Genomic DNA, 20,866 nt, shown 5'->3' on the forward strand with positions numbered 1-20,866 from the left:
TTCGTTCTGAACTGCTACCGATCACACAGGCAAGTTTAAAAAACTTTCTGCAATAAATACTTCACATAACACATTGACAACCCCACTGGGCCCACATATTCCACCCGTGGATGAGTTTTATTAAAAAGTCACTTACCCGCCTGCCCATTGCGCCCGTGCACTGAGCCAAAGATCGCACGGGTGCCTCAAAATCGGCATCGATTGCCGAGTTAAGGGCCTTAACAAGTCCTTTAATTAATGGCGGGCGCGTGTCGCACTTCATCGCGCGCCCAGCTAAATATCGCGATGGTGCGCGGTGACAGCCGGACGCTCGCCTGACGTCACCGTGCGCCATTTTAAGCGCTGACATGCGGGGCCCGCCCCTCCCCGCATGTCACCCTGAAAATTCTGCCCAGTGAGTTGTTAGAATGGGAACTTTCTACCACATTGAATAGTTGAGGCAAAACAGCATTAGTGCATTGAAGGGGAAGTTGGATAAACACATGAGGGAAAAAGAAGGATCTGCTGATGGGGTTAGATCAAGCTTGTCCAACATTTTCGCTCGGCGGTGGCAGATTTGAATATTTTTCTCACTCAAAGGGCTGATGAGCAAATTTCGCACTCCCCCCGTAAACAGTCAGTCTCTCGCACTGCGCCCCCCGCACACTCAGACAGTCACACTCTCTCACTCGCCCACATATTCACTCAGTCACACTCTCACTTGCCCACACATTCAATCTCACTGCCTCACTCCCCCTCACACACACAGGCACGCTCTCACACTCCCCCCACACACACTCTCACTAACTCACCCCCCCACCAAGCGCTCACTTGCCCCCACCCGGCGTGCGTGGACACACACACACTCTCTCTCTCTCTCTTTCACACTCCCACATACTCACCATGATACCGTTCCTCCCTGGGCCTGACTTGACTTCGCCCTCCATGGGCCCAACATATGTGGCTCCCCTTGCCCCAGCCCCAGCGTTCCTGCCTCATCGGGCTCCAGCCCTGCCATGCCTTCGCTTCCCTCGGCCGGCAGCCCTCAGCACGCTCACTAATGAGCTTACCAGCAGCAAACGCGGGAGAGAAGCATTCTCTGATTGGAGGAGTAGCTCCAAGCAGAATCTCCATTGAACCTCACCTGTTTGACCGGAATTTTGAAAACTGGCTCCGGGGCTGCATCCAGCCCATGGGCCGTACATTGGACAAGCCTGGGTTAGATGAAATAGAGTGGGAAGAAACTCATGCCGTGTAAACAAAGGCATGGGCCAGTTGGAACTGTGATTCTGTGCTGTAAATTCTATGTAATTCTATAACCTCTTCATGGCTATGAACGTTCTGCTTGCAGGCCTATGCCAACGTTGTTTTTGATCCAACCATTAAGAAGTTCATGGCTTCATGTCTTACAAATCTGCTCTGCTATATTGGTGTTGCAAACTTCTGTGTCACTTTCTACTAATGCACAATCTTCTGTAATTTACTCCAAGACTTCAGGACTAATTAAGCTGTGGAAGATAGAAATGTAAGTGGTGCAGGTTTCTGCAGGACTGTAAACAGACACCATTGCAATAAATGTTTGGCACAAGATCAGATTCAAACCTCAAATCGCACCTCACATCAGCACTCCAGTCTTAACTACAAATAACAGATACTTATCATTGCTTAGCAACAAAGACACTTTTTTTCAATTTATATCCATTCAACAGCTTCCAAATATGTAGCTAGCTGTAACTTCTGGATTTTGTTTAACTGGTTGTATGGTCGATTGCTTAGTCCCTTGGGTTTCAGTGCAGAAACACAGCTTTGCTAGATGTAAGCTCAACACACTGAATCAATCTGTTATTTTAATCTCAATAAGATTTAGTGACTGTGATGATTATCCATGAAATGTACTTACCAGAATGGAATAAAAAATAATTGAACTTGCAACTTTTCCAGTTCACATTTGTGACATTTAATCATAAGTTGGAAGGATCAAGGAAAGGAAATATACTGTGAGTCAGAGTGAATGCTAATACAGCAGAGAAAGTGATGAGTGAAAAACATTCTGCTTCCTTGTCATTGGATACCAATCTATTCTTTTAACAAATCCCAAACACTTTAACAGCATGCTAATACCACATTTGTGGCCAAACAAAAAATGACTGTTCTGATTGAGACCAGGCGACTTATTCTCAATGCATTCTATTAAATATCATCTGATATCATGACACATCTAACATCATTTTGGAGGCTGGGAAGGGGTTGCTTGTTTTCCTCTTCTATACATCCATATAAATATGATTAAAATTAAAATTTATCCCACCAAATAATAATTTTAGAACTATTTATACACCAAACTTCATCAATTTGGAAGCCTTGTGTTTCTCTTTGCTGTGCTGCAACTTTTCTCCTCCTCATTCCTCTATCTACTTCCATAAAAACACCATTGTTGAAAAAGCAAAATAGCACTTTGCAATTTATTAACCACCCTTGTAGAAAGTATGCTTATTTCCTTTTGGTATTTCCCTAGCTGAGATAAGATATAGAACTCACTGTTTTATGGACTTATGGGGATAGAACCCATGTCCTGCTAACCTGTGATCTGTGATAAACCATTAACCTTTGTCACAAAGAAATGTGAATGCTCCTCAGATTTATGGATTATATTGGGCAGTATTCCACTTTGTAGTATCCTACTTTAAAGTTGCGAAACTAGAGGCACGTAATACTGTCAACGATTTCTATCAGTAATTTCAATAGTCAATGTGGTGTTTGGTGAAGTTTAATTTAAGATGGTGAAGTTTTAGTGCAGATCCAGTCAGAAGTGTAGTTTGCTGACTGTACACAAATTTTCTGGTTCCGGTAATTTTTGTAACTTCTCAGAGTTCTCTGTGCAGGGAATGTCATGCAGGGAATGGATGTATGGGAGGAGGATTCTGTAGGTGGAATAAGTAGTCACATAGTGTGGCAAAAATTCTTTACAAGGGATGAAAAAACATTTCAGACTCTTGGTCACTTTTAATAAGGCTAAAATGTGGGGCAGGGTTGGGGAGTGGAGGTGGTGAGGGGAATGGTAGAAAGAAGGACTAAGAAAGGAAATCCAAAATGGGTAAACAAAGAAATGCGCAAAACTCAAGCCCTTGTTTGATCTGAAGAAGAGGCTGCCTTTCTGGAACTTTAGAGTGCTTTCCTCTTAGGCTAACTGTACAGAATACCTGTAATAAGGCATAAATGTTAAGGACTGAATTAATCTTGAAAGTATGTGGCAGTGGCATGCCTATGTTACAAGTTGATAGCAGTTGTCATTATGGCAAACAGAACTCCTCAAGCCTCCATGTTAATCCAGAGCCTGTGGATACCATTGTCTTTGTTTATTGACAGATAGGTATGTCAAGCTGCTGGGTTGGTTTAATGGTGGGTAAGGCCAGTGTGACTTAAATATCTCCAGAATTCCCTGTTATATATTCTATCATCATATACTATTTCCACCATTAAATACCATAACATTAATTCCATGTTCACTTGCTGCCAACCATGGGATTATGCAGATTGCATTCAGTTACCTTATGGCTCTTTGAATTCCTGTGAAAAAATTGATCCTTTTCCTGGACCCCTTTTCACTTGTTCGTGTTCACTTAATGTTCTGGAAATGATTGATTTATAATTCACATTCTGATGACTTAGTGGGCAATAATGAACTTTTAGGGGACATTTAAAATATTTCATAATGCATACCCCGCACTTAAAAGGTGCTGTGAACATTCCAACAACAAACAAAACCAAAATTTTATTGCTCAAGCCAAAGTTTGTTCCCTTCAAGTGCTGCTTTGCACATGGAGCTTCTATTCAAAATGAACTTTGTAAGGAGAGAAGACAATTAATTTCAATATTTTGCATGCTTTTGGGACCTTAAAATTAAATGGATGCAAGACTGTAGAACATGCAATGGAACTGAACAAAAAATTGTGAGCAGGCATCGGGCATAAATCACGTCTAATGCCCCTCCCAATTTTCAGATCTCCATTCAGTACTTGTGTGATCAAGCCAGGTGACCTGAAAATCTACATTATTTAATCAACATATTTGATTTTTGTTTTATCATTAGGTATATCCTGATTGCTTAGCTCAAGCTGTCTTTGCGATTTTCTACAAGTCTTATCCAGAATCACATTACCAGTTTGGGGATGGATTTAAAAATGAGCTAACTGAACTCTTCTCACTTTGGATCACAGGTATGAATTCGTTCATTGTTAATACTGGTCTGCAGTCTCTCGCTATTTTAAATTTATATATAATAGCAGATCTCCCGTGATGTTGCTCTCAATAAGCCACAGCACCTCTGTCAATAACGTCAAGGACATTTGATCTTGTAACACACAATTGTTCCGCCACTCAAGTAGAGTGACTCATTACTAGGTGGTGTCATATAAGAGTGTTCGGGCAGAGCAAGGGTTAATGTGGGATTGGAGAACAGTACCACCCATGGTATGATGTAGAGAGTCATATGATGGTAGACTGTGTAGTAGAGCCTTGAAGGAGCCAGCATGGAGACAGCACCCATGCATGGCAGTGCCTTGGATATGTATGCAGCTATAGGTTACCAATAAATTTATTAGGTTTAACCATATAAGCCTCCAGACCTCTTAGTGAGACACCGAACAAACTTACAACATGGTGGCAGTGAAGGATGCATCCCAAAATCCCAGAGAAGCTGGAGAAGAAACCCAGAATCTCAAAGCATGAAGAAGTAAAGAAACTGAAGCCTAGCCTGAGCAAAGAGCGCTGAAATTGAAGACACAGTTGGAGATCACGTAAAAAAAATAGCTACATTGCAGATATGGAGGCTGAAGGACTCCATTAGGGCATGTGGAGGTCCATAGCCAGATCTAATCGAACACAGAGTGAAGGGACCTAGTTGGATCAAAAAAGGCTGAGTAAAATCCAAAAAAGGAACAAAGGCTGAAAAGCAGAAGAATTCACTGTGCAAATGAAAAGAAGAACCAGAGAGAGCAGAGAGTCAAGAAACCTAACCAAATCACAGGAAGGGTGAGCAAAATAAAGTAAAAAGTCTGAGATTGCCTTTTAATGTAGGCACCATCAAGATCAGCATATCTAGAGTGCAGCTGGAAGAAAGCTGCAGCAACGGGCTCACAGCCGGCACCAAAACCTGGGCTGAAGGGGGAAAAGTTTGAAAAACACCAGGCAGACTTAAAAAAAAACTCCTTTCAGTTGATTCCCAGCCTGGAGGGGCAGGTAGGTGACCCAAACGACTTGTTTTGACATTTCCTGGATAATCGATTAGTTTGGAAAAACAGTCCTGTCAGTGCAGTGGGAGCCTGCTGAAACCTAACAAAACATGGGAAGAAAGAGAGAAGGAAAAAAAGGCAGCTCCGGAGCCATTTTGAAGAGAATTTTTTTTTTTAAAGTACTCATCTGTTATAAAAAAAATGGCCATGGATAGTATATTAAACTACCAGACCAGTTTAGGCTAGAGCAAGGACCAAACCAGACCCAAGATTTGGAATCTTGGAGAAGAACATTTTTAGCTTACAGGAGGAATACATCAGGATTAAGCAAGAAATCAGAAAAAATACAAGTTAATACATTTTTATACCTATTTGGTGTATTTGCGGATGAAGTAATCCTGACAAGGTATAGATGAATCCTCAACCACATTTGGTGAGATATTAAAAGCCTTTGACAAATACTTTAAACATCATGTTGTAGAGCGTGCAGACCTTAAAACAAGGCTTAGAACACTCCAATAAAGTACAGAAGGGGCGAGGAGATCCCAGGGTGAGGGAGACAGGAGACCCCAGGCTGAGGGAGACAATACCTAAGCAAATCACAAGATGGCCACAGACCATGACAGTGCAATGAAGCACATGAGCCAAAGAGTTTAGTGCAGAAGAAAGAAGAGGCTGAGAAGCAGCTGAAAGGCTTAAAAATAGAGATTTTTGAAAATGCCGACACATTACCCAAACTGCAACAGCAGGTAACAGTGCAGAGCGAACAGCTGGCTGCGAATGAAACAAAGCTATCTGGGGTAACCCAAAAAAAACAATACCTGCAAAAAGAAAATGAAGCTATCCCACAGGAAAATGTTCGTATCAAAGCTGAGTTGAAAGAACTCGACCAGAAGTACAGCCAAGCACAACAACAGGCAGAAGAGTTACTCAAAGAAGTCATTGCCCTGAAAGATTCTTTGAAGAGCCAATACAAGCTCAAGCAAAGATATGAAGAGATAAAAGAACGTTTAATACTACTTCAGAAAAAGCTGTGTTGGAATTATCAGTATGGACAAAGCAATACACTGAAGCACAGAGTGAGTGGGCAAGAGGTCAACAAGAAAATAAACTATTGAAAGAACAGCTGATTGTCCTTCCAGATCAAATGCAAAAGGAGTACATAACCCTTCAGGAGCCTGAAGAAATGAAGACTGTATTGAACAGCAAAATGGAAGAACAGCAGAAGAAACTCAAGGATACTAGGTTAAATTACAAGAAAACTCAAGATGAAGCAATTGAGCTTCACAAAGAAATGGAAAACCTGGTGAAGGACCTTCACAAGCTATGAGGATCCCTCAGGTCAAAGTTAATTCCTCTGGAAAATTACACAGAGAAGCAAAACGAATTTAATATCACTGAACAAACTGAAGGACCAATTGGCAGAGAAGACTCAGCAATGTTCAATATTTCAGGAGGAAGCCAAGAAGTACAAGAAAGAGACTGAAGAAGAGACTCAAGAAAGAGCTGAAGAACCAGCTGAATGGTAAAGATGGGGCATTGAAAGGAAAAGCTGTAGAACTTTCCAAGCTGCGAGCAGTTATTGAAACTATGAATAGCACAATTACAGAACTGAAACAACTTAAGACTACACTAGAGACAGACCCGGCCAACAGAGAAACCAAAATGGAGGACAAAGACAAAGCTCTGCTGCAGGCAAAGAAAGAAAAGACAGAAATAAGATTGAAAAATGTAAATCCATCGCTGAATATCAAGGAACTAGAAGAAAAACACTGCATGCCTCAAACATACTGAGAACCGTTGAGCTGTTGCAAAATGAAATGGCTGATATGAAAATCAAGAACCTAGAATGTCAAGAAAAAGTTGAAGAGAATTCAAGAGAAAGTAGAAGTTCTCACAAAGGAGATTTAAGGGTCTTAGAAACAACTAGCAGAAGTAAAATTACAGAATGTGAGCATGAAGGATAGCACCCAGGAATTAGACTCTGCTCTGTTCAATGAAGCGAACCAACTTTCACATACGGAAGATGAGTTTGCTAATGAAAAATTAGAACTTGATAAACTTCAAGGCCTGAATTTTTCCTTTGCACCCAATCGTGATTTCATGCTGGCTTGCCAATTAAGGCCCGCCCAGTGTGAAACGCGTCTTCCGAATGGTCGGGGCCAGGCGGGGGAAGGGGTCTGTCAGGCGCCAGGTCCAATGGCACCCGGCGGGCGGTTTAAAATTGGCAAAGGCAGCTCCCTGAAGGCTGCCAGGGGAGAATCTTTATTCGGCCCGGAGACCGGAGCAATGGCCTCACCAGCAGCAGGAAACATCAAGTGGGTGGGCAGCTCGCGTGGGCACACAGACCACAGTTCCACGAGGTGGAAGCAGTCTTTGGCAGCCTAGTTGAAAGAGTGTTGGGTAAAGGCATCCCTGGTGTCCCTGCCTCTCTGAAGCATACAGAGGTCTGCCTCCATGCCCTCAGTGTTTCCCTCACTGTGCTCCTCTTCCTACTCACCACTGGATTCATCCTCTGGGGCTGACTCAAAATCTCCTTCCTCCAGTGGGTCCCCCCCCTTGCCAAAGCCAGATTGTGGAGAGCGCAGCATGCAATCACTATCAGTGACACCCGCTCTATGGGGGGTATTATAGTGCTCCCCCTGAATGGTTCAGGCATCGGAAGTGCATCTTCAGAAGACCTATGGTCCTCTCTATCACCGCCCATAATAGGCGCATGACACTGATTATGATGCTGCTGTGCCTCTGTTCTTGGGTGGCGGAGAGACTTCATAAGCCACCTTTTCAATGGATAGCTCTTGTCATCCAGTAGCCATCCATCCAGTCGGGCTACAGCACTGAACAGCCTTGGCACCTGTGAGTGTCTAAGGATATAAGCGTCATGGGAGCTGCCAGGGTACCCTGCACAGACTTGAAGAATCTGCGTCTTGTGGTCACAAACTATCTGGACGTTCATCAAGTGGAAACACTTCCTATTGACGAAGGCACCCGGCTGACCCATTAGCACCTTGATGACCATACCTGTGCAGTCGATTGCTCCTGGACACAGGGAACCCAGCAATCGCTGCAAACCCTCTGGCTCGCCCAGCCTGGCTGGCCTCGTCTGTATGGAAATGAATAAATGTCATTACCTGCCTCAACAGAGCTTCAGTCACCAGCTTGACGCAACTGTGGACAGCTGATTGTGACACTCCACAAAGATCCCCCACTGACCCCTAGAAAGAGCCGGAGGCATAGAAGTTGAGGGGCACTGTGACCTTCAGAGCCACTGGCATGGGGTGTCCACCCACACAGTTGGAGGTCATCTCAGGCCCAATCATATGACAAATGGAAGTCGCTGTCTCCCTGGAGAGGCAGAGCCTCCTTCGGCATTGCACCTCGGACATAATGAGGTAGCTGCATCGCTGCCTGTTAACTCTGGTAATAGGATAGTGGTGTCTTCAATGGCCCCTTACGCCTTGGACTACCTGCTGGCCCTGCACCACGTGCCTGCGCCTCTCCTCCCACAGGTCGCTCCCCTGGAAGCTGCATTGGGACACCTGGCCTCCTCTCCCTTCTACCCCTCTCTTCCACTTCAGAGGAGGTGCCTCGAGCAGAGAGCACAATCCCCTTTACCAGGATTACAGAAGGCTGCCTGATACCTGGAAGGGTCCACATGGTCAAAATTCTCCAGGGGCCTTGGAGACACCAATGAGTCCTGAAATGAAGCCAGGAAATGCTAAGAATAAAGCTCAGAACAGAGATGAAGCTGTCAAGTTCAAGTAAGCAACCAGCAGCAAACTATCTCCTAAACTCCTCACTACTCACAATGGCAATGTTGCTGACCCTTTTTATTCTGCCCTAGGATGAGGTTTTGTAAAAAGTGGGCTGCCCACCTGCCCGTTTTGCCCGTGCAACGAGTGCGAAATTGCAAGGGCACCTTAAAATCATGAACATTTGCCTTTTTAATGGCCTTAAATGGCATTTTACTTGATGGTGGGCGCGGCTGCAACACCTGGCGACCTGAAGATTGCTCACGTGCAGGATGGCGTTGGGACACTCGCCCGACATCATCTCATGCAATTTTATGCCCAATCGGGCTGGGCGCGCGCTGGCCCATGGAACATAAAATTTATCCCCAAGTATCAGAAATCTCTACCACGTATAGTGAGAAATGCCTGGAACAGGAAAAGGAATTACTGATGAATCAGAACAGTTGGTTGAATGCCACATTAACAGCCAAAATTGATTAAATTCTTGAACTTGGATCCAATCTGACGAACATGAAAGGTGAGGAGATGTGCGGTATGGAAGAGCAAATCCAGACTTTGAAAGCAAATTACTCCAAAAAAGACAACTGAACTCACCACAGTAGCCACTGAGCTGAATGAAAAGTTTTATAATTTTGAAGAGGATTGAAAAATAAAAGAGTAAACAGATATTTGGCTGAAATTGTGGAACAGTGGAAATGAAAGCTCCATTTTTGAAATGACAACGTCCAGCAAGAATGTGGTGAATGGAAAATGAAAATCTGAGTCTACTCTTGGAATGAACAGAGTAAACATTCCCTTTGGAAGGAATGGGAGAAACCCATGGTGTCCGAACAAAGCAGACAGGTTGCCGATAAAGAGAAATTCAACTCGAAGGAGTGCAAAAAGCGAATCAAGTGGAAACCACCAAATACTGGAAACACAGAGTACCATGGTTTCGGTGCCAAACTGACAAAATTCACCCAGAACAACTGAGACTACCATTCCTCCAAACATGAGAAGAAAGAGATCTGGAAGAATTATCACGCCTCCAGACCAGACCACCTGAATTTATAAAATCAGAGACTTGAGGTGGGGAGAAGGGGTAGCAAGTAAAGAAGATTGTATTGTAAATATATTTGGGTAAGGACTGGAGGGGAGGGGGAGGGGGGGGGGGTGGGGGGTCGGGGCCGGGGGGGGGGGGCGGGGGGGATGTAGTATAAGGATATTCGGGCAGAGCAAGGGTTAATGAAGGACTGGAGAACGGTACCGGCCACACTATGATTTAAAGAGTCACATTATGGGAGACTATGTGTAGAATGGAGTCTAGAAGGAACCATCAAGGAGACAGCACCCATGCTTGGCAGTACCTTGGATATGTATTGTTATGGGTTACCAATAAACGGTTTAAGTTTAACCATACAAGCCTCCAGACCTCTTAGCGACACTCCAAACAACCTTACAATAGGTGGTGTTGCTGTAAATTAGGCAGATCCTGAGGCTGGTTAAATGCTAATAGCTTGTAAGGAGTTCTTGAAGTCAGGGGGTAATTATTTTTCTGTATACTCATTGCTTTTGTAAAGTCAAGGTTCATTTTCAAATTGCAAAATAATATCAGGAAATGATGCTGCAACTACTGCAACACAAAAACAAGAGACTGCAGATGCTGGAAATCTGAAATAAAACCAGAAAATGCTGGAAATACTCAGGTCAGCCAACATCTGTGGAGGAAGAAACAGAGTTAACAATTCAGGTCGATGACCTTTCATGAGGATGCATAGCAAATACTAGAGGCCGCAACTCCCAACTAGCATCAGAAAGAGATGGCCTGCAGGAGTTAGAAGAAATAAATGCATATTTACCTGCTCTTGAAAATTACACTCACCTTTCCAAATGCTGGAGCTGCTTGGGGTCGGCGGATTCAAGGAGGCCACGCTCCCTTTTTTACAGCACATGGGGAAGGATTTTCACTTCATCAGGCGGGCGGGCCCAGGAACAGCCGCAAAACGGACCACCACCTGTGATCGGGCTCCGGCCACGATTTCACGCTGGATGGCCAATTAACAGCCAGCCAATGTGAAACACACGCTGAGAGCCTCAGCGCTGCCGGGGTGGGTGCGGGAAGAGCTCGAGCGCTGAAGTCTACACGTGCGTAGGGGTGCGCTCACTGAAAGCTCCCTGAAGGCACAGAACTGCCTCAGAGAGCTGGAAATTTTTAAAATGACAAAGATTCTACAAATAGTATAAACATGTCCCCACATGTGACTCAGTCACATGAAGAGCGACATGTTAAAAATGATTTCAAAAAAATATTTTTTTTTATTTACTGTTGGAAACCTCGTCCCACATGTGGATGAGGTTTTGCAAAAAATGCAAAGGCCGTCTGGCCTATTCGCCTGCCCGCCAACCGTAAGGTTGAACGGGCAGCGAAAAATTCTACTTAATTGCTTGCTTAAGGGCCTTAATAGGCCTCTTAATTAACTGCCGACTCTCGCACACGCCTGCCAACCGAAATATCGCGCACTATTTTACTCCCGATCAGGTCGGGCGTGTGCCCACCCGCAGGACGAAAAATTCTGCCCTAGTTGTCAAAAAGCAGGTAAGTTTAAGAGACCAGTGAAATTGACAGGCAAGGGAGAAGGTAAGTGCCTAAGGTATGTGAATAGGATTTGGGGCTGGGGGTGGGTTTGGGGAGATCGGAGGGTGGGGGGTTTGGAGGGTGTTGGGGGGGTGGTTGGAGGGCGGGGGGTGGGGGTTAGAGGCTGGGGGTGGGGGGGATCGGAGGTCGGGAGTCGGAGGTGGGGGTGTTGGAAGTCGGGGGTAATTCTTGTGGGGATGGTTGTGGGTTTGAGGGGGAGTCCCATGTGGGTCAGTCTAGGTGTTTACAATAGTTACCCAGAAGTTAGAAGAGGTTTTAATTCTTCTAACTTTTTCTGGTTAACTATTGATGAAACCCTGGTGGAACTATCTGAAGTTTTTGATTTAAATCATATTTTCGGATGGCTCCCAGCACAGGGCAATTGTCCAGATGAAGTGTGCACTTCTGGGCAACTGCCGTGCAAACCCTTACCTGGGAACCTTTGAGAGGGATTCCCCAGTGCATCTTTGGGAACCCCTCAAATCTGATGCTGGGGAGCTCTGAGGTTATGGCCCTAGTTTTCTTTCTTTTAGATTTGTTAATTTAAGATTATTTTGCATCTATAACAAAGTGTAACACTGCAGTATGTTTTGTTCTGGTTGCCTATGTGAATGAAAAAGCCAGTTGAAGTTACATATCAAAGTTTCACTTTTCGTTCACAATAAAAACAAAAATTGCTGGAAAAACTCAGCAGGTCTGACAGAATCTGTGGAGAGAAAGACAGAGTTAACGTTTCGAATCCATATGACTCTTCCTCAGAGCTGAAACTTTGTTTCAGATTTCCAGCATTTTGCTTTTATTTCACTTTTCATTCTTGCACTGACCTATTTGCCTATGTTTGAAGAAAATTTTTGTGAAATGTCTTAATTATTTAATCATGCTTAGTCCAATGCAGAAAGATTGAATACAGAAATAACACAAATGTTATGGAGGACTATTGTGGGATTATCTGAAACTTTAATTTGAATAGTTAACTCAATCAATAATTTAAGGCACTTCTAAATGTCACACATCCTGTGCACGTGTACTTTCTTTATGTCTGTTTATTGACAAAATGGTAAGACAAAAAGAAGAATGTGCAAGTGGGTTCTGAATATTGTGTATGTTCATTGTATATCAATTGGTGTTAATTGTATTCAGGTGCTGGGCATTGAGATCTCACTTGTGTTCATATACATAGGAAAAGATTGAAAGCGTGGTTGTTGGTTGGAGGTGCATGACGTATAATATAGGTCTGAATAAAAGCTTGTTAGTGTGTAAGGGTCAATCTCCTGTGTTGTATCCTTCAGTGCCTGGCAATCTGAATTTTAACAGTGTATACCTTGCTTTCTCCATTGATTATCCACTAATATGGTGTGTAACATGGGTGAAAATGCTGAACTTCAACACTACAGAAACACCAGTTACATTATTTGAAGAAAGGAGCTGGCATCACGGGCAGCCTGACCAATCAGAATAACTACTCCAAGCCAACAAAAGAAATCAAACTCAACCAAATAATAAGCAGCTTCAGCGGGACAAGTCTTGTCAAAGAGCAAGCAGCAACCAAGTGTAATTTGGATGGTGAACAGGGGCAAGTCTGCTGTTGTGAAAATCAGCATTCTCAGAAATTGCCCTGAAGAAGTGAAAGTACCACTTGCAACTGCTGGACAAACACCTAGAAGCTCTACTAAGATTAATTATGCTGCATCTGATCATTTCTTGCCAGAATTCCAAATTCTGGTGAAGGAGAAATACTGCAAAGTTTCTTACTGAATGGCATCTGGTGTTTATTAAATAGGCATGTTGGGCAGAATCTTCTGCATTAAGCCCCTGTTGGAATTTTTAATCGTCTTCATAACTACTTTAATTACTTAACTGATAGATCCAAAGGATATGACCGCTCCACAGAAACCCGGAAGAGGGCAGAACAATGTTGGGATCTGGACCCAACATCAATTTCATGGGATTTAACCCCCTGCATGTATGCAAACCCACCTCATCTTGCCTGCGAAAATCCCCACCCATCATGCATTTACCTGTTCTTGCTTGTGGCTAAAATTGTGTCATAGTAATAATGCCTGCAATTAATCAGTAATTTCTATTGGACAACATGATATTAGGTGCGAGGCAGGGGAAATACTAAATGGTATGTCTCAGGGATTGGTATTGGATTCACTACTGTAATTAATTGACATTGATGATTTGGACTCAGATATCCATTGCAAATTGGTCAAATTTCTACATTGCACCAAATAAATGTCATTGAAAGAGGCAGCTGAGATACCACAGAATAAGCTGGATAAATAATGTAAACAAGGACACAATTACAGATCCAATTCCATGTAGGCAAAATTAAGTACTATACAGTAAAAAAATAGGGGACATCTGTACTCCATGAATTCTATTGAAATTGCTAAGGATGAAGTTGAAGACATCTTGGTGTCTTCACTAGATTCTGCTTAAAATGCCCAACTCTTTCCCAGCAGCAGTCAAGAGCTAATGTAGAACTGGAATTAGTATTCCAGTATTATAGTGAAGAGGAAAAGCTTGAACTCTTTGCCCTTAAAATGAGATATCAAAGTGTGATTTTAGAGAGGCATACAAGCTTGCAAATCAGTTAATTAAAGTAAATCTGCTAAATTACATTAAACTGAAACATGAGTACAGGACAATGGGCCATAAGTTTAAAGTTGTAGAAGGCAAAATTAAGAGTGATATCAAAACTTATTTTTCACCCCATTTGTGATCTATATTTGGAATGGGTTTCCAGACAGTGGAAATAAAAATTCCAAATTCATGTAAAAAGCATTTTAGTGCTGCAATGGGGAGACTTTCAGGTGAGTCTAAATGGATGAAATAAGATGGCCTTTCTAATCTGTAATTGTCTTTAGTGATATTATTGCTGTCATATATATGGATTTAATCATGATAATTTATTAATAAGTAATAAGACCAATGTTGTCAATTATTAGGAGCTAGTTTGCATTAGGTTTAGCCTGCCTAATAGCTTAGTGGTTAATTGCACCAACTTAATTGATATGTACCCATCAGACCATGAATGTCCCTAGTTTCATCCAGTTCTGCACAGAGTTACTCGAAGACACCGAAGATGGTGAGATCACTACATTTAGACTCAGTACCCTAGGATAAGAAGGGAAAAAATCAGCCAAGCTCTGTGCATCTAACACATTACTTATGTTGCAAAGTGTGTATGTGTGTGCACATGTGCATGCATATGTGTGTGTGTGTGTGTGTTTGGATATTTAGTGAGCACGGTGTCATGCTTAACTAGGATGTCCCCTAAAGTTATTTAGCCTGTTGACATACATAGAGAATGGCAAACTGGCTAAAGTACCAAGGGCTGCAGGCACCTGTGGAATTATTCAGCATGAGCTGTCATCTTCAAGAACAGAAAAGAAAAATCAGGAAGGAATAATTTTAGTCTGCATTTTTTTATGCTTTAAATTGTTCTCATGATCTGGCTGCACGAGGACTCCACGTATTTTTTAAAATCATTTTACTATTTATTGTCAATTTATATACAGTAGCACTTTAAATTCTTGATGGGTACAGCATCACACGAATCCTGTGCCCAATAGCCTTAGCAGGCAGGTTACTGCTGAACTTGGCACGCACCATGCCACTGTTTCCATGAGCACGGATCACTTTACCACAAATGACACAGGTCTTGTTTGGTTTACCACCAGGAGTGACAGTGTTGTTCTTTGCTTTGTAGATGTAGGCACATCTCTTGCCCATGTAAAATTCTGTTTCATCATGGCAATAAACACCCTCACTCTTCAGAAGAGCAGTGTGCTATCTTCGGTTTCGAAGGCATTGTTTATAGACTGTAAACACAGTTTTGCACCATAATCTTCCAGGCATTGCGAGAGCGCTTGGGGCAGCTGGATCGCCTGTCCTGATAATTCTGACCAACATTTATTAAATGTTTCTAATCATGTACCAAAGATTAGGAACTAAGTATGTTTGGAATCATGGGTGCAAAATTAATGCTACATTGCCTTGAAGACATCATGGATTTAAATCTAGAAACATTAACATTGTTCATAAATACAGCAGAGCCAAGCGCCAGTAGATTTTTATAAGTGTTTCAGCTGCCAGAGAATATGTAGAAATATGAACTGGGACATGTACGAGTTATTACTGCTAATTATCTTGTAAATTATTTTAAAAGAAATGCCAGCAGAATTTTAATGTCACCACCCTTTAAAAAGACACTTGTGTTTTAAATTCTGTCCTTTGTTCTATGACTTCTATGAAGCACCTTCAAAGATCCAGAGGCTTATAATCAGGCTACACTAGCTGGCATGAGTAGCAGAGCATCCTTAGTCATTGTTTATTGCAGGAAATTGACTTTTGTTGCATAGGTTAATTTCATAAAAGTGGTATTTCATTTCATAACCATTCTCAAAAGGCATGTATAGACCTCAAACCCAACTTAATGTGAAATGTTGAACATAATGTGTCAGCAGTTTTCAGTTGTGTGAGTTTGCCAATTAATCATACCCAACAGAAAAATAGAGTATGTGTAGGGAAGGAGTGAATTAACTTATAAAAACAACACATTATTGAGATTCAGCATGTCTCCAAATCTTAACAAGTAACCAAAACATGCAAAGTTTTGTGCTCTTAATTTCCATTGTTTTCAATTTCTGAGTGGTCAATTTGGCATTTGACGTCCTTTGCTTCTATATAATGCAAAATGAATATGACCAGTAGATGAATTACAAATCTGTATGGATTCTCTTGTTGGTTTTGTGTGTGTGTGCGTGTGTGTCTTACTTTAAAATATACAGTTTTTAGGCTTATTAACAGTAAATCTATAGTTTATTAATAGTAACAAATAATTATTGAATGTTTAATAACAATTTTTTTACATAAAATACAAAATGTATTTTCTTACTCCATCTTACAGCTCCCAATGTTAATTTTTTTTGTTGTAATTTATAGGCCTAAAGCCAGAGAGGTTTTCGTGGAGAAAATGGAATCTGGAATGGCTAGAGAAGTCAACCACCAAGAAAGGACATGACAGAAAAGAAAAAATTCTTCATGAATTAAAATTTAAATCAGGTAGGCTACCATTCTTCAAAATTATGCTATTTTGCTGCCTATAGCCTCTTCATATATATATTGCATAAAAAGAGGAGAGGGAGTCTGCCACTTAAGGTAGACTCTGATTCCCTTTTCGTAACCATCTTCAGGTAGATCTTTGGACATAGTAGGAAAGGACTATATGGTTTGTCGAGACACAGTAAGTTGGTGTGCCATCTTGAAATAAGAACAAAAGCACCGTATAAATGCAAATGCTTTTTTTCCCTCACCCAACCCTATTTCTGTTATCTCCACCAGCTGTACAACCCTCAAAGATCTCGACACATCTCCAATTCTGGCTTCTTATGTAATCCCAATTTTAATTGCTGTACTATTGGTGGCTTTGTTTTCAGATGCCTAAGTCCGAAGCAGTGGAATTCTTTGCTTAAACCTCTCTGCCTCACCACCTCTCTCTCCCCCTTTACTAAATTCAAATAGTCACCTGGTAGTACAGAACCTGAGTATTGCTGAAAAAAGAGACATGCTATCAAAGCTTTTCATCTTGCACTCATCAGGACAGCTCGTAAGCAATTACCAACACTAAAATAGTCCACTTGTCAACCAATCAGCACTTTCTTCTTGTGCAGCATAAATTGTAATTTCCCCTTTATTGTTGATAATTTCTTGCAAGCTGTCCTGATGAGTGCAAGACAAAAAGCTTTGATAACATGTCTCTTTTTTAACTATGTTCCTGAAATTATTATTATTTCTGTTCATTGTGGTATACCAGTTCATTGCATTTTTTACATAAATCGTGTTACACTCTCACTAATCAGGCAAGACATCTGCTGATATAAAATACATGTTAAGGATATAACAAAGGAAAGGTGTAGTGTAGATTTACTAGGATGTTTTCAGGGATTTATAAAGGATGACCCAATAGAGGCCTTCAGGATTATGAAGGTTTTTTTTATAAGTACATAGTGAGAGGATGTGGGTGAAGAAGATTCTTGTAAAAACTTCACAGCATTTGAAAAAGGATTTCTGTGCTTGCTGAAGGGTAGTCTGTCAACTTTCCCATGCTGCAAAGCTACTTGATTAATGGTTTACAGTGCTGTCATTCATGAGGAAATTTAGAGTTTACAAAAGATAATGCAAAAGAAGGAAATTTTCTCTTTACATTGTTATAAAATGAAAGCAGTTCAACAATTTGACTAAGACTGACAAAAAATGTAAATGCTCACTTTCCTTTAAAGCAATCAAATGTTTAAATGCTCCTTTACAGAAACAGGATTTGTTTCTTCTTTTTGGTTCAACCACAGAATAAGATAATGCAGCTTCTACTCAATATAGCATAGCACTTAGTTAAAATTGTTTTTAAAACCATGATTTGTACAAGCCTATTGCTACATCTCTCAAAAGGGAGTGAAACCCTAGATTGTTTTGCTCATGATTTACTTTTAATACTACCGCAAAATGATGAAAAACATATCCACAGGATGGACGTAAGTTTTCCTAAACCAAAAACATGCCAGTACCAATGTGTTCATCAGAGTGGCAGACATTCAGACTACATTGGGTTCTTACTTTGATAAATCATCAGCATTGAATTCCAATCCAATGCTTGCCTATTTTTCCATGACAATGTTGTTGCTAGCAATAAACTTCTTTCAGAAATTTGCAATAATAATTTTCTATTGCAACAGCATACTTCAGGTAAAATAATACTTATGTTGGCATAATATTAATTGACATAAAAATAAAATGAAGCATTTGTTTTACATTTTTTGAGTATATGTTGAATAGATGGATTAGTTTATTTCTAATGTGATGGTTAGATTTTCAGGTCACCACAGTATCATTGAAGTCAGCAATATAATATTAAAACTAGAAAATATATAAAATCTGGGTAGTATCAAAGAACCTGCTTTTAGGCATCTAGAGATAATTATAATCGACTTACATTTGTTTCATTCTTTTTGATTTGACTACATTAATTTATGGGCTTCCAAGACTTTTTTGTGGTCACTGGAGTGATTTTAGAGTCACTTGAAAAGGCTAGCAAAATGTAATTAAAATGCCACAGACACACGGATGTAATCTATTCAATGTAAGATTCTGTACTAATGCATCTCAGTCAAATTCCTTTTCAGGCATTTATTTACGTGTTTCATAATAGTGTGTTCAAAGTCCTTCAATGCATACCTCTCTGCTTTTTAAAATTATGCCCTAACCTGCAAACACATTTTGACTCAGGTAAAATATTTTAGCAAATTTGAAGTAGTTTCTGAAATGACAATCTTATTCCTAATGGTTGGTAAATACATTGATAAAATTAAATTAATTCTATAAATATATTAAAATTACATCTCTGTAATTCTTTTATCTGAACAGATGATATCTATTCAGCAAGTCACATTTTCTAGAAACTGTTAGGATGTTTAAACACAATGCTCTTAAATAAATGGTAATAAATATTGCTGCCCTCAGAATAGAGTCATCTAAAAGAAGGACGAAACAAAAACAGAAAATGCTGGAAAAAATCAGCAAGTCTAACACCATCTGTGGAGAGAAAAACAGAGTTAATGTTTCGAGTCCGTATGACTCTTCTTTCTTGAGCCCTGAAGAAGAATCATACGGACTCGAAACATTAACTCTGTTTTTCTCTCCACAGATGGTATTAGACTTGCTGAGTTTTTACAGCATTTTCTGTTTTTGTTTCAGATTTCCAGCATCCTCAGTATTTTGCTTTTATAAAAGAAAGACAAATTTTTCTGAGGGATCTTTGGCTAATTTTTAAAGTGTTGTGAGAGAAGTTTTGCTTGTTTTAAACCACAGCTTCACTTTTCCCAGGCTTAGAATGAAAAAGAGCTTTATTATGAAGCAGAGCCATTGTGCCATTCTAAAACAGGTATGGGTATCAAACCACCGCCAGCAGTATAAACAAGTCTGTGAAATGTTTAGTGACATGAAATGGCCTGTTGTGGAATTATCAAACAGCCAAAATGCCAGATACATATAGGGGTATAATTGAATATCAATAAAAACAAAAGGAAAAGTTTTATCTCCCAGTAGATGTCACTATAGCACTTAAATGAAGCACAACTTGGACACCTAAGGAAAAGGAATTTCCCATATATTTTTCCCACCTGATTGACCTTGCTTTGTTCTCTTCTCCCAGAAGGCTACATGACTGATGATGAGAGGGTGGGTCAGTATGCTGCTGGGTATCCAGCCTGATTGTGATGCTCTGGGCATTGTAGTTCTGTGGAGCAGGCTTGATAGACAAACTTGTGTTTTCCTTCCTGTCAACTTTGTGGGTGGAATTGTCTCAGATTTGCACTATGTGCGGTAGCGGGTGGGAAATAGAATGCTTTTTCCGCCAGCTGCAATGGCAGGTTTTCACGTCGTATCATCCCAATTGTGTCTCATTAATCATGCATTCCTGGGAAACAGACGGCGTTTTGATGGCGGGTGGGCTCTCATTCACCCGTCATGCCATCACCTCGCTGCTTCATCATGTCAGACGCCATACTTAAAGCGCAGCCGCGTGCATACCTCTCCAACCCAGGACTGCTGCACAGAAGACATGGCCTCAAAAGGCAAAAAGACTGCAGCCTCTCGGTTTAGTGATGCATCCCTCAAACGCCTTTTGGATGCCATGGAGACCCGCCATGAGGTCCTCTACCTCCAACAACATCACCAATCCTACTTGGGAGGCGGTGGCAGTGGTGGTCAGTGCCAACACCCTGCAAAAGAGGACAGCCACCCCACGCCGCAAGAGGATGAATGATCTCTTCTGCTCCGCCAGGGTAAGTCACTCTTCTTATCATTTTCAACTCACACAATCACAAACCTATCACACATCCACAGGGATCTCACTCACTGCCAGTTCAAGGGACATCACCATTCACTCTCTCACACACACCTTCATTGTCCTCATCCTGTCCATGGGACCACTCACCACCCATACATGCCAGGCATACTTATTATCTGGCCTGGCAGGTGTCCCACTTACACTCTCCCCATCTGTATTCATGCAGGACAAGCTGGCACACAACAAGATGGAGAAGTCACAGACTGGTGGAGGAATGCCTGAAATCAAGGTCCGCATGGACTTTGAAAATAGAGTCATCCAACTGGCCAGCGTAGATCTGGACCATTCCCGTGCTGATGATGAGGTCAGTGGTGCTCCGCCCAAGTGAGGATCTAGCAGTGCAACATCCATCAGACAACCATGCGGTGAGTCACTTCCC

At 41.5% G+C, this 20,866-nt stretch overlaps 1 protein-coding gene and 1 pseudogene across 1 annotated transcript in view; one reads left to right on the top strand and one right to left on the bottom strand.

Moving 5' to 3' along the window:
* The window catches only part of LOC144668155 (protein FAM227B-like), an 83,467-nt gene extending 63,617 nt beyond the window's left edge, over window positions 1-19,850 (top strand). The window contains exons 8-10 of the mRNA XM_078529909.1: window positions 4,070-4,196; window positions 16,530-16,649; window positions 19,792-19,850. Coding sequence (XP_078386035.1) covers window positions 4,070-4,196; window positions 16,530-16,649; window positions 19,792-19,850 — 306 coding nt within the window. The remainder of the gene's footprint in view (window positions 1-4,069; window positions 4,197-16,529; window positions 16,650-19,791) is intronic.
* On the bottom strand, window positions 15,093-15,443 carry LOC144668174 (large ribosomal subunit protein eL33 pseudogene; annotated as a pseudogene).
* Window positions 19,851-20,866: the final 1,016 nt, after the last annotated feature.

Source organism: Cetorhinus maximus, chromosome 26, assembly GCF_964194155.1.
Source record: "Cetorhinus maximus chromosome 26, sCetMax3.hap1.1, whole genome shotgun sequence".
NCBI classification, from domain to species: Eukaryota; Metazoa; Chordata; class Chondrichthyes; order Lamniformes; family Cetorhinidae; genus Cetorhinus; species Cetorhinus maximus.